This window comes from Hippoglossus hippoglossus, chromosome 13, assembly GCF_009819705.1.
Source record: "Hippoglossus hippoglossus isolate fHipHip1 chromosome 13, fHipHip1.pri, whole genome shotgun sequence".
NCBI classification, from domain to species: domain Eukaryota; kingdom Metazoa; phylum Chordata; class Actinopteri; order Pleuronectiformes; family Pleuronectidae; genus Hippoglossus; species Hippoglossus hippoglossus.
The window spans coordinates 8,175,160-8,189,887 of NC_047163.1; the positions used below are offsets into that span (position 1 = coordinate 8,175,160).

The 14,728-nt window shown below is 43.0% G+C and overlaps 1 protein-coding gene across 1 annotated transcript in view; it reads left to right on the top strand.

The window, feature by feature from the left end:
* dph1 (diphthamide biosynthesis 1) overlaps positions 1 to 7,784 on the top strand; it is a 50,811-nt gene extending 43,027 nt beyond the window's left edge. Inside the window, exons 10-12 of the mRNA XM_034604629.1 lie at positions 3,683 to 3,761; positions 6,340 to 6,474; positions 7,009 to 7,784. Of these exons, the coding sequence (XP_034460520.1) occupies positions 3,683 to 3,761; positions 6,340 to 6,474; positions 7,009 to 7,092 (298 nt within the window). The 3' untranslated portion in view covers positions 7,093 to 7,784. The remainder of the gene's footprint in view (positions 1 to 3,682; positions 3,762 to 6,339; positions 6,475 to 7,008) is intronic.
* The last annotated feature ends 6,944 nt before the right edge of the window (positions 7,785 to 14,728 follow it).

The window sequence follows — 14,728 nt, forward strand, 5'->3', positions numbered from 1 at the left end:
CTTCTGATCAGCCTCTCACCATGGCGATCTGGCCGATCCATGAGAGGTGTGATGTGTGAGGCAGGAGTGGGTGAGAGAGGGACAGAAGGTCTGAGAGAGACTGAAAGTGAGAGAGAGAGAGAGAGAGAGAGAGAGAGAGAGAGAGAGATGCAGAGGTAGTTGAGGGGGCTGCGTTATCAAAGCGAGGGATCGTGGCGAGCGCAACATTTTTTATTTCTTTGTTTTTTCGGCCCTCCTCTTCAGACTGATGTACTGTATAAGTGCACTTCCAAAATTATGTAAGTCAGGCACGATTCGGCCCGACCACAACAAACCCTCATTAGAGACAAAAAGCTTTTCAGCAAGGTTTGTTTCAGTTGCATCCAGGGTATCGGTGTCAAGAAAACCAAAGTGCTTGAATACAAAATTAAGGCCAGATATACCATTTAGGTTTCTCTTATTTATACAAATGGACTGGACATCTCTCAGTATAACAGATCACAGTTAAATAACACAACACACTACAGCCTCTATAATGATTATTTAGTGGAATTAGCGCTTCTCTAAAATTACATTAGAAACATAATGTTTATGAAGTGGAATCTATTACAGTGCTGTATAAGATTGCAGCTGTAGGTATATCTATTAAATAGGCCTTTTCATGTTTATAGCCCAGAATGCTTTGCACCTATAATTATTTATACGTCTGTTTGTTTTGAGTGGTTAAACACATTACGATGCTGCGCTAAACATGTTTAAATAATGTACAAAAACAGTATCCTCTATTATGAGACAATCACATTCATTCAGTATAATGATATTTCTGGGTATTTCTGCCAATGTGAAACAAGAAAAATGCAAAGTGTTGTCAGTGCCTTCTTAATGAATCCAGGTTTGAGCTGAAAGTGGAAAATGAGGCCTCGTTTCTGAAGACAATACACACTGACAGCATTGTTTGCATCATGACTCATAGGTGTTTATTCAGAGGGATATTGTTAGAAAACATTGAGTGGATCTCTTCAGCGAATATTTAGTTTTTCATTTTTCGACCTTTTTATTTTTCCCTCAGTGCTCATAATAGGAATGCAGGTGTCTTGCACAAAGCTACATTAGACTTTACAAACCAGCAGGTGGTTGAAGCCGGATTGAATGTGGTTGTGCTGAAGGAGGAAGAGAAGGAAGGAGAGAGATGGAGAAACACAGTGCGGTGGTAAAGGACGCATTAGTGCTCTGCAGCACGGGCGGACACAGCGCACTGTACAGAGCCTATACCCCCAGGCTTTCTCTGTCATTAAACACACACACACTCAAATACAGAGAGGCACCATTAGCATATGCTCTTAAGTGTGTAATTAGGTGGCCTCCAAGCATGTTATAAACTATTGTACCGACTTCCGCACACCACACACACTCATCTCAAGTAGACCGCAAATGCCACCCAGTTGCACAGCAGCCTTTTATCTCTCTGTTTCAATTTTTAATTTTTGACTCCATTGAAATTCAAATAGTTTGCTTTAATTCAATTAAATTTGCCGTTAAAGGTGAACACTTTCCGTTTTCCCGCCGTGCTGAAAGGTTAATTGTTCTTGCTGTTGGGCGGCTGAAGGGTGTGAACACGGAGCCACGCAGGTGGAGGTCCTCCCAACAGTGTCAGGGTGTAATGGGCTGCAAGGTAAAGCATCCGTGCCTGGGCGGAGGCACATGTTGCATATTTTCACCAAATATTATGTGATTTTTCCCTTTTTAAATATCACTGAATGATCCTCACTGCATTCTGCTCCTCCAAGTCTTATAAGTCTCTATGTGTTGAAGGGGTTCTTATTTCTACTAAAGTAAGCAAATAACAATTTGGGCTGCATCCTCGGGGCAATACCTGGCTTGCCACCCTGTGTTTCACCGAGCTGCACCATTCAGTCAGTCTCAGTGCTAATATTAGAAAAGTCCCCTCCAGCTCTATGTACCAATCGACGATGTGCTCCTCGGGAGGGATCCTCTCTGCCTTCCCTTTCAGACGTTCCTCTCAGAGCCGCAGCCACCAGGATTTCGTTCTTATTAATCCCCCTCCCTCTTTCACCTCCCCCAGCGTTCTTTTCACTTCATTATACAGACGTGCACATACATACTGTAGATGCAAGTGCACACACACACACACATGCAAACTGTCAGTCTTCCTCGCTGTAATTAGTTCCTTCTTTTCCTGTGTTTATGGGCTGAGGCTGATTTGATACATGTGCAGTGTTTGGCTACGTAATGTGTTCCAGTTATGTTTAGAGGCTGATGGACTTAAAGGTCATGCTTCAGCTTCCATCTCTCCGTCCGAACTCTGCAAACTTAGAGGGTATGTGCTGCTCTGTGCAAATATCTCTGACTCAGCTGTCTTTCACATTAGCACGATGAATAGGAATTCACTCTTTGGGAGGAGCCCTTTTTTTGTGTGTGTGTGTTATTTGAAAATGCCATGCACTTTCCCAGAGGGGGACAGAAAGAGGAGTGGAGTGAGAGTCAACGGTGCAATCAATGCTGCAGCTGAGAAACTGTGTGAAAGTTGGAAATGAAGAATAGACAGATGGGGAAGTTGATGCAGTTGCGTCGACGTATTTAAGCAGTGACGGCAAAAGAAAACTGTTCCCATCTGTGCCTCTGCACAGGCCTTTACTCCTTTTACCTAAATTTCAAACAGATAAATTCTTATTGGCATTTACCTCCATCTAGTGTTGTCTCCAGGGCTTTTATATGCACTGCAGCTAAATTCTTATTCTGTCAATATTTCTGATGGAGCTCCGTCGTCGGCATTGGGGACAAGGCGGGATCTGTCCCACAGTGGAGATGAAGCTGTGGATTGCATTGATCTGTGAAAGCTAACCCCCGTTGCCCCGGCCGCTGCTCTCAGTCTCCATTTTCCCATTGTTCATTTTTTCCCTCCAGCTGTTTACATCCACGCCCTCCTCATCTCTCTCTCATGCATTTTCCAGAGTCAACACTTTTCTCCCTGCCAATCTTCCTCCTCTCCTCTGCCTCCGTTCTCTCTCCTCTTCTTCCTTTTTGCGCCTCTTCTCCCCTCCTCCCTCTGTTTTTTTCCCCCTGTCGTTGCTCTCACTCCCTATCACTGTATATCTGTGTCCTCCTCTATCTCTTTTTCTCACCCCCTCCCCATCTCTTTCATACACAGCCCCCCCATCACCACCACCACCCTGTCTGCCAGCTATGTAGGCTACATCCGTGGAGACCTGGCTGGTGCGGCTTTTTTATTCACACTTACCTATCCTCTCCCTCTTTCCTTTCACTGCACTCCCTCCATCTTTTCATTTCTGTTCACTTCTTCGCCTGTTTTTTTTTTTTTCAAACCAAGCCTGCCCACCACTACCACCTCCTCCACCACCACCACCACCACAAAACCTTCCTCCCTCTCTTCTCAGACTCCCTCTTTTACTGGCGAGCTGTGCATTCAGACAGTGTAGCCTGGTTGCCTTTTAAAGCCGTTGCAAATCAGGACGGATCTCAGATGCTGAAGATCAGGTGGAGGGAGGCGCCCTGCACAACTCGTTGCATCACGTATCCACATGCAGTGTGGAGTTGCAGATGTGCCCTGCCTGTCTAATAGGATCTCGGTCTCTCGGCATCTCAGACTGCTTCTAATTACACATTTGTACTCAGCCGTCGATGCACATCTGAGCACACATTTGTACCTTGTCTTTTTCTACAGGTGGGTCCAGATCGCTTGTCCACGCCTTTCTATCGACTGGGGCTCAGCCTTCTCTAAACCCCTGCTGTCTCCGTATGAGGTAAACCTGCACCTTTGAGAGCAAGAGGAGACACACACACACACACACACACACACACACACACACACACACACACACACACACACACACACACACACACACAAAGACCCCTTGACAGATGTCCTGTTGAAGCCTCCATCAGGAGATGGGGAGAACTACTACAATGTTTAAGTATTAAAAATGGAGGAGGGTGGTGAATTTGTGTAAGACTCATCGGGGCCTGCTTACGCTGGAAGATGGAGCTGCACACCTCCTCCTCCTCTCCCTCCTTTCTCCTCTCCCTCTATCCCTGCTATAAAGCACACCAGCATTCATGCATATACAACAGCATCAGCAGCAGACTAGCCCCCCCTACTGGCGGATAGGAACACAACCCCACCTCCTCCTGCAGCTGTCTTGTTTTTCTTAAGGGAGAGAGATGGATCGGACAGCAACTCATAAAGATCCATTTCAAAGAAAGAGTTTGTTTGTGTGCCGCTGCAGCTGCTGGAGCAAGCCTACGGAAAAAAAAAACAGCTTGCTTTGTGATGGGTTTGGCAGTTATGTGCTATTATGTGACTTGGCTGGTTACCATTTGATGTCAGCTATTAATTCATTCAATTTTCCTCAAAGATTTGCTACTGATTTGAATCCTTGTGAAATGGCTGCGAGGGGAATTGCTTGTCTTGAATATTAGATTTTGTTTTGAAACGTTCTTTCCTCCAACTACACGTCGGCGTGCTCTGCCTGTGCTGCATTTCAGAATGAGGCTATTAAGAATAATGATAGCGTTCACCTTAGGAGAGAAACTGATGATTATTTCGTGTTGTTTTTTTGACTGAGGTCCATAATGGTGCATTTAAAGTGTGAAATTCACCCCGGCTGTAATGAGGAAAGTAGCAATCTGTTTTCTTAAGCCCTTTGTGGTACGACTCTCGCCCCGGCAGCTATTTGGGAACAATGTCGGCACATTTAAATAATTTGCAGCTACAATTGTGTCTATATGTGCCCTTGTGATAAAGTCTTAATTCACCCACATCTCCACGTCTCGGTGCACTTTTGCTTTTTCACTGTGGCTTTCAGAATGAAGATGAAGAGCAACGAGATGGGAGGGTAAAGTGAGCGAGGAGAGGGGCGGAGGGTGGTGGGGGGGCAGCATTTATTTTCAGTGCGTCTCATGTTATATTTATAGTCAATAAGACACACTTGGCTCTCCTGTCAGAGCAGGGATTAGCAAGAGGAGCTAGCTTCCACAGAGAGAGAGGCAGTTGTTGGGAGAGGCGAGAGGAGGGGAGCAGTGGGTAAAAGCTACAGAAATGAGAGGAGGGTGGAATAAGGGCAGAGGAGGAAACGAAGAGGAGGAAGAGTGGGAAGAAGAGTGGGGACAGACCAAAAAAATAAGATATTTAAAAATGTATGAGTATACAGGGGTTTTTTTTGTTTGTATAGGAGAAACGAGTAGGGGATTTAGTTAACCCACATATTGTATTTTTAATGTCTGGATGTAAAGGAAGAAGCCTTTGCTATTTATTTGCTATACCTGAAGGACAGATACACAGAAACCAGATGTATAATACATTTGATCTTTTATACAAACATGTATACATAGCCTGCGGCACAGTACCTGGGTTACACTGGGAAAACGTGGGAGGAAAAAAATATACTCGATCTGCATAATTTTCAGGTCTTTTTCACATTTTCATGTGTTTTTCCATGACTGATTATTTTTTATCCTTTTAATGTTCCTCGTTCATAGGAACATGTGTTTATACTCCTGCTTCTATTTAAAGATGCAGCTGCTGTGTAAGAGAACACTACCTTGACGCTGTTGGTACACACCATACCAACTAAATAAACTACAGTCGCTGCACACCAGCTGTGAGTTATGTCCCCGCAGATGAGTTTTCATCACTTTGAAGCTGCGTTTTTTTTTTCTTTCTTTTAAAATAAGTTCCTTTATCAGTCAAATTGTTTTTTTCTTTTAGTTTTATCATATATATATTGTTTTCTCATCATGTTTCTATATGATATCTACAACGATCCCATGTTGTGTGAAGCTAGAGTTAAGTCTGAATAGAAAGATGAATGAGCAGTTGGGTAGATTAATAAAAGAACAATCCATTACTCCTCCTTTCATGCACGTGTATTCATCTGTTCAGTCATTCAGGGCTTCTTTCTTTCATTCACAATCAGTATTCACCAGCACTTCTCCTCCATATGGAGCAGTCTGCACTTATGTCACAGCACTGTCATGCCAGTGTTGACGCTCTCCTCCAGCAGCTGTTGTGTCATGCAGTGCAGCTGCATTGGGATAACGTGACAACGCTGCCTGTTATCCCAGCTTAATGTAATGACACAGCTCCTGTCGGTGTAGTCGGTATATGCTGCGTCTTCTCATCACTCTGTGCTTTCCTGCAGGAGTTTGCCCAAAAACTGCAAATCCATTAGATAACAGGAGAAGAAAAAAAACAGCAGCATCATGCACCACAGCAGCTCGTAGGATGCTGGTGTTGCACCTTTAGCTTGTCAGATTTCTTGTTCTTTTTTTCTTTTTTTCATTTTAACATGATTTGTTGTTATCTGCCTGTCTGTCTCTCAGGCAGCTGTGGCTCTAAAGGAAGTGAGCTGGAAGGAAGTCTACCCCATGGACTTCTACTCCAATCAGAGCCTGGGGCCGTGGGCGCCCAACCATCCTGACAACCAACCTGTGCGGCCCACTCGCAGGCAAGCCCAGGTGAGCAGGGGCGGGAGATAACAAAGACAGGGGAGGGAGAGGGGGTAGGGGGAGGAAAAGCCGATAAAGAGTGAAACCACACTGTGTTCAGGATGTGCCCACGGTGGCTTTTATCAGAATATCACCACACTGACACCCAGTGGCCTAATGACAGCAGGACATGGGTCTGGACATCTCTGGCACTCACATGGGAGTTCTGTCAGAAAGTCTCTGTACCTGGTTGAGGGTCTAATTAACCCGAACCGAGAAGTTTTGTTTCCTTAATCTGCGACTGAAACTGAAACTTCTGTTTGTGATGTTTTCTGGCGTTTCTATCCCCAACTATCCTCACAATCTTCACTATGACCTTGACTCTGATGTGCATCATAAATTGTCTCAGTTACTCAAACAAACAAAAGAGACAGATATTCAGGTAATTGCTGCTTTGTGAATACTCTCTACAATAGCCATATTGCTCCATATTACCACTAATCTGTCTGAGGTAGGTACTGTCACTGTTCCAAGTGTTAATGCTGTCCCCCTGCCTGCCTGCAGAAGCAAGGCTCGGAGCCAGCTCTTCCTACCGGTAAGCGGTGTGGGCAGACCGAGTGCGCCCCCTGTGGCTGTCAAGGGGAATGATGCATCGTGACCGGCGCCGTCTCCCGACTCGTCATGTGCCTGCCACCGCCGCTGCTTCTGCTTAACGACTGGAGGGAGGTCAGACCAGAGGAGGAGAGTGGGTGTTTGTCCAGACTGTGCATCCGTGAGCAGAGAAGCCAGAGGAGCCCTCGGCCCCTCCTCACAGGGATTACCAGCCATAAATAATCCCCCATTTTACACAGCACAGCAGATCCAACCAAATTCACTGCCCTCATTCACATTTTTGGCATGAATTCTGATCCCAGAATACATGCGACAGAGAGAATAGCTTTTGTGTTTGGGCTCACACATGTTCACGAGTCAGATTTCCATGAAGCGCCGCTCTCGGCCGTGCTGAGAGAGGTAGTCTTCCTGCACGGGGGGGGGGGGGGTGAGCTTTTCTCTAATTTACAGACAGATCACAGGAGCTGACCTTGAACACGTTGTACGGAATTAAAGTGTTAATGTGGATGGCTTCAGTCGAATGCAATCCACTTGGATAAAGCACTGTATGTCGTCACACTGATTCACAGACGGGCACAGACATATTGTACGAGGCACTTTATCTGATGTACAGTGTGTGACTTTTCACACGAGTGAGGAAATGTGGATAGTGGAAATGTGATGACCTTGTTTCTCTTTCTGGCTTTTCTAGTCTAATTCCGAGACGATAAATCATAAACGGAACCCGACTCCCGGTGTGAATGTTTCTGATAAAAGATAAATAAATGCCTCCCTGAAACGATGAGCCTGTTTTTTAAAGCTGCGGAGTACGAGTTCCTAGATGCATGCAGTGCTAGTCACGACTGCTCTCCATCCTCATTATTTATTGATGGGGGAGTCTGTCAATAGATAAATAAATAAACCCACACACACTATTGCCGTTCGGCTGTTACAGAAGAATCTGATTGACAAAAGCCCACCATCCCTGAAAACCTGTGAACCTTGTGCAGGATGCAGCACGTTGTCTCATGTGGGTACGACCCTCTGTGAGGTTTTTAATTTTTTTTGCCTACAACTACCAGGCTCCACCATTATATCTCCTTGGCAACAGAGGCCAGTGTGATGCAGCCCCGTCCTACCTGATGTCCGTCTCGTGATGTTTCTCTCATGTTCCACCAGTGGCTGTTATTTTGAAGATCTCGCTACGTGCCACAGTACAGTGCGGGATGCACAGCGGTCAAGAATACATTAGTGGGCAGCAGAGCTTTCTCTCTCTGTCGTTTGATTTATTTTTTTGGCGAACTCCATCAGCGGGAAAGAGGGGATACGTTTAATGCATCCGCTTTCCTCTCCATCTGGAGCGTGCCGTTTTTAATCTTCTGAGCCCAAAGATTTGTTTTGCTTTAAATGTTAATTAAAATTTAAGCCATTTTTAGACATGGCAGATGAAACTAATGGATATTTAAATATCCTAATGAAAGTCAAAGTATGGTCTTTATGACTTCGCTATAATGTTGAAATACTTTGATGTATACCGCTGTAAAAATGTTTTTCATTATCAAAGCTGATGATTCATTTTTGTCAGCACATCTGGTGTGAAACTGGATTAAAGTACTTAACAGAGATGTTTGTGGCAGATCATCATTTCAAATTATCAGAGAGCATATTGAATATATTCAGTTTTCTATGTGTGAATATTCTCTGAACAATGAATTTGAATTTTGGTTTTGACTGTCCTGCTCATTGTTTGATTACTGATTGTTTCCTTGGCAGCAACAACTTTTCTATTTGTTAACAAATAACAGTCTAGATAGTACATAATGCAGTTATACGCCATAACACAAAGCAGCATAGAATTATTACTAATGACTGACCAAAGGAAATACTTAGTTATCGGCCTATCTTTTCAAATAATTTTTTGTATAATGTTTTGCTGAATGAATGCAGTATTATATATTCCAGTAGCACGTGGCTCTATATTTCTTCACTGCATCTAGGTATTTGGTTGAGGTCTTGTATGTGTGGTAGAACTTACAGGTAGAGTTATTCTGTGAAGTAGAAACACAGCTGTTCAGCCCAAACTGCCTGTGTGGAATTTAGGAAAAATAAACAAATAGTGGAGTTGCAACAAACATCTTGAACTCCACAGAAGTGAGTTTGTGAGCAGTTCCATGGAACCATTTCAAAGCACATCGTGGTTACTTGATTTGGCTCATGGAGTCAAAGTAATCGGGGAGTTCCACGGGAAACTAAATGAGGCTGTGATGCACAGATCTGTTTTATCTCTGCCAGCTGCAGACAGAAGGTTGAGTGAGTCACCTAAACCCCAGTCAGTCTGGCCTGTTCCCTCAGATTCTGCACCAGCCATGCCTGCAGCGGAGTGAACACTAGGTGGTGCTGTTTGCCTGTTGTACTCTCAGCCTGTGAAGCATTCGGGTCACACACTGCTCATTGTGGAGAGGCTTTGTTGGGCATGGCAGCATGTGGGTTAGTGAGAGTGCTTGGCAGAGTGCAAGGTACCCAGTGTACCTTTTATAACTGGTGTGTGTGTGAAATTGTTTCCAGATGTGGAAGGAATGCGACTCCGCTCCGCTTCATCCTGCTTGGCATCCCATCTCTCCCATCTCTCCCCCGCACCCTTCCTGTCCTGAGTGCGTCTGCCATCGCACTCCCTCTGCCATCGGCACCCAATTTCCTGTCCTGAGGGCGCAGCTCGCCGCAGAGACTTTGTGACATGTTTATTGTAAATGTGAAAAACTCTGCAGAGGCCGCAGGTTCGAGTCTGTGCTCAGCACAACAAGTGCCTGGGTCACGTACTGCTCAGCTGGTTCCCACTGGTCCTTGGTCCCTGTTAGAGCAGGATGACTCAAAAGCTGCAGGTTAATACTCCCTTCCAAAAAAAAATCACATAAAAAATCCCAAGGTGATGCTTCAGAGGACACGTTTTCATTGAACATGAACCATTCACCTGAGCTAATGTTTCCCTCTGGCTACCTGTGAGCAGGGAAAACATGTCGGCAGCCGTGATGTATTTTCTTGTTTACTTCCCCCGACCACAGAAAAGCTGAGTCACATCAGCCTCTCACCGTCTCCTGCTCCTCTCTCTCTCATTGTTACTGTCTGTCTAACACCTCTCTACATGTCAGGCATGTTCACCCCCAAGCAAATGCATCATCCCACAGCCTTTCCTATAGTCTAGCATCCATTTGTTTCTCATATGTTTCTTATTATTACCGGATGTTTCTGTCCAAAGGGCAAATCGAGCATGGCACCACAATAAAAAATAAACAGAAGAGGAGGAGATTTGTTTTTGCAAGTTTGTTTTTGCAGTTTATTTTTCCATCAGCGTAGCTCCGAGGCAGATTGTGACTCCCGATATCGGAGGGGAATGAATGGCAGCCGAGGACATGTATATAATATCAAAGTCTGTATTTCAGCATCTGCTCCCCTCTCTCTGTTTATTTCTCTGTTTTTTTCTCCCTTTGTTCCTTCTGCCATTCACCCTGGAATACATTAGACCCCGAACAGCCATGAAAACACAATACGACATGTCTGTGTTTACATCTGTCAAGACTCTCTTTAGATGGGTGAGAGACCGTGTGGAGACAAATATGACGGTGGAAATGAAAATTGCTCGGCTGCAGACGGATTCTGTTTCAAACATTCTTTTGAGTGGCAATAATAATGGAAGGCCAGAAATGATCATGTGTAATTTGATGCCGCATAATTTGCAAAATTCACTGACATTTCACGGAGGAGGTTTTGATTCATGTAAAAAAATAAAATAAAAAACTCTATTATCTTCCTCACAGTGTGTCCAGTCCCAAAAGTTGTGTTACTTAAGTAAACTGGACTTTGTCGGTCAAGTTTCCTGATGACGCGTCTGGCTACACAACAAAATGAGAGGGATCTAGAATATAAGTGTCTAAATTAAAGTTCATTTGATTAAGTTTGAAATTAGAAATGTGGAAAATTGAAGAATAAGTGATTATGTCCAGAGGCTGCTGACTCGTGTGTTCACGTGGGAGAGAAGAAGCCTGGGCGAGCAAACAGGGATGTGAATGGAGGTTGTTAGAGGGTTGAAGTCTTTGGTGTCGAGAAAGAAAGAAAAAAAAGGATAAATGGTGTAAAGAGATGACTAATTCTGCGTGGGAGGTCAGCCTGTCCCTGCTGATCCGGCCAAGCGCCACCCCAGCACAGGGCTCGTCACAGAGTCACCTTCTTCCTCAACCCACTGCATCGCACCGTGGATTTGTCTGTTTCCGTCTCACCCTGGGATAACTAATTGAGATCTTTTTTTACTCAGACCAGTGGGATGAAGCTTAACGGAGGACGGGAGAACTCGCAGGGTGACTGGTTTTCATCTGTCGCTTTGTTTGAAGGCTTTAGTGTCTTTTTTACAGTCGTGTGGTTTAATGTTGCGTGGGCAGCTGAACAGATTCAAAACTTGAGAGAAGTTTACGAATGCAAAAGTTTGAAAATACATATCTTTTTTTTTTTTTATTATTAATAATTACATGTTTATAAGTCATCAGTAATAAATGAATCCTTGATAAATAAGACTTGTAGTTGCTGTTATTTCACTGGGCCTTAACCATTGTCATTTGAAACAAGCAGAAGCAGCCACTCCCTGTATTTACTGGAATTTCTCCTCAATTTTGAGACAGTTCGACTATAAAATACCCAACTACCACTTTTTTATTCCCCATTTTATCCAAAACTAAATTAACTTCAGTTCCTCTATAGTGATTGTAGTTGAGGAGGATGCGGTGGAATCTGAAGCTATAACAGACTGGATCACACAGATGTACCAGTATACTTCCTGTATTTCTGTTTCTCCGAACCTTTCTAAATGAAGAGATTTAATAGCATTAGTTTAGTTTGGGTTTAAAAAGGAAAAGCACTGACTCAAAAAAAGGATTGAATGACTGTGCAGCTGCTGGTAAAAGCAGGAGAGAAGCATGAGTCATATGAGAGTGATGGACTCGTCAATCAGACAAAAACATTCCGACTGTGATCAGCGTGTAGATTCACACAACAGACTAATGGGCCATTATAGTTATATTTAAATCCTATATAGCAGCGTGCTCACTACACATCACTGTCGATATTCTCACATTATTTATTACCTTATGGATTTATCACTCAGGTTTGTTCCTGTATTAACTTGGTTACTATTTAAAAAACTTTATTCTAGAAATTCTAAAGGTTCCTCAAAAAAACTTGATGTCTGAATGTACAAAAGAAATCCTTAAATAAATGTTTGAATATTTATATCAATATCATACCTGTTGCCTTTCATGAAAATCAATGCGATATTCTCGACTTTTAAATAATAAATCTGATGTCATTAATATTAATGTGCTCATTTCTTATAGATTAGGATATATTTGGTAAATCAAAGATAATTAATATTCATTCACGTATTAATAGTTTATTATGAAGTCACTGAGTCATCACGGAGTCATTGTTGAACGGGGAGACATTAATGTGCCCTTTTCAAAATGTTACCATGGGTTTTTGATATAATATTGTTGCAACAGGTTTATAAGACGATAAAGACACTTTTTGACTCATCACTGAACTTTACCAGTCTTTTTATTTTTCAGCACCCAATGGATTTGCTGTCTCTTAATCCGCTGAAGTTGGAAACCCATTAACAACTAAATACTGTCGAAGTTGTTCCCTAGCGTTATTGTAAAAGGTCATTTTGTGTAAATTGTGTCGTATAAACTTGAACTGATGATGCATTCAATCTCTGAGGGAAGCCAGTTTATGCTGTGACACTGAAGGAACTTTGTATAAGATTCAATCTTAGTTTGTTCTAAAATGTACATCATAGAGTTGTTTCTGTCCTGAGTTTTGAGGTAAAAAAAACAACTTTTATATCATGACCGAGGCAGATACAGTATATTGAGGCTTAAACGAATTATTCAGCCTAAAACCTCCATATACTTACAAAGTATGTATTCCTACATGACATCAAACTTCTTAATATGTGCTGTTGATTGTTAATTTGTCTTGTGTTGCTCAAAAACAGCCTAAAAGTAAAAACAACTAACTTTGAATGACCAAGTCAGTCTTGCATATTAAAATCAGAGTGATTATAACCAGCAGTGGTTCCAATACGATCTGAGTCTGGGTCTCTGAGCAGTGAGCGTTAATGTGCTGCAGCAGGAAATTATGTTAGCATCTAGATTGTTAGAATGCAAAGAGGACCGTCACCAGAATGATGACAACTACACCTTCAACATGAGGTTTTAAGTCAAAAGTATTTATTTGAATTATAAAACCAACACATCCTTGTTTCCTGCTGCTAAAGACATCGACTCCCTGCCAAGGTCACGGCCGTGTGGCTCAACCTGAGCTTTCACTCTGTTACCAAACACTAATTCAAATCATTACTCGCGACAAAGACGCAAAGTCCCATATGTTCATGGTTAATTAATTTATTGATGGAAAATTCTACATTCAATGGGTTCAATTCAAATAAACATGCATGTGCCGCAACCTTGAAATGAAAAAGTGAGTTCAGGAACGATCAAAACCAGCAACTTTTACTACGAAAATATACGTGAACAACCTGTGGAGCATCTGCTGCAACTGAGTAGCAGCTTCAGGATGTTCCCAGAGCTCTTCTCCTGGCAGAAGTAGATCAGTTTCCATCAGGAGAGGACGAGTAGCCTGATGCTGCTCTTCTGATAAACCTTCAAAACAAAAAAAAAAGCTCATCTTCATGTCAAGGAGTCTCCATCTGGACACGGATCCGATCAGATATATGTGAAGCTTATTTTTAAGTAACGTTCAAACGTTTTGCCCTCTTGATAATATTTCTGACATATAAGAATTTCTACTTCTGGAGCTTAATTAGCATCAGGTTCACAGAGTTAAGTTACAAACAGTATGTAAAGGCAGCCAGGCTCTTGGGTTTGTTTTAGATATATTCTGAATAAAACATCATGTATTTCTTTTACCACCAGGATTCAGATTTTTGTTTAATCAAATGAAATGCATTCTATAAAAGATACACTCGGCTTCGACTGCTGTAAAATATGCTCATTCTCTCTGTGGTGGAAATTATTCAAGCAGTGCACTTTTATTATTTCTGTCATTTTTGCACCACTCTGGTTCAGATGTGCGTTTTGCCCCCTAGCGACCATGGCTGTAGACTGTTACCAGTGGTGCTGTTGCTACAGTAACAATCTAATGCCACGGTCACCATGGAGACAGTGGGAGAAATATGATTGGCTGTGGTAACCACTGACGTCCTCGGTGATTTGATGATGTTGGTGGTGCAGCCTTCACTAGTGCTGAGCTCCAGAAGGAAACTTCATACAGTACGGCAGCGTCTTCCCACTCGTCTTAACTCTGTCACTGAGGTGAATTCTCTCAAACAGGGCAGAGGTTTGCCAGACGTCAGTAGCCATGACTGTAGACTGTTACTGTACTTTGCAGGAGTTTCAGCAGTAAGCAGTCTAGAGCCAAGGTATTGATGCACTGACGGATTGTACAGAGCAGTGGCTTTGAATTACATCAGGCTGCAGAGAGAAAGAAATCATACACGCTGGTAACAACATGCAGAGGGAAAAGTTGGGGGGGGGGGGGGGAGGGTGCATTGTGAGAGCGACACCATGACGCACCCCTTTGTTTAACAATTACATTTCATCCATAATTGCATTACTTAGAAAAACAA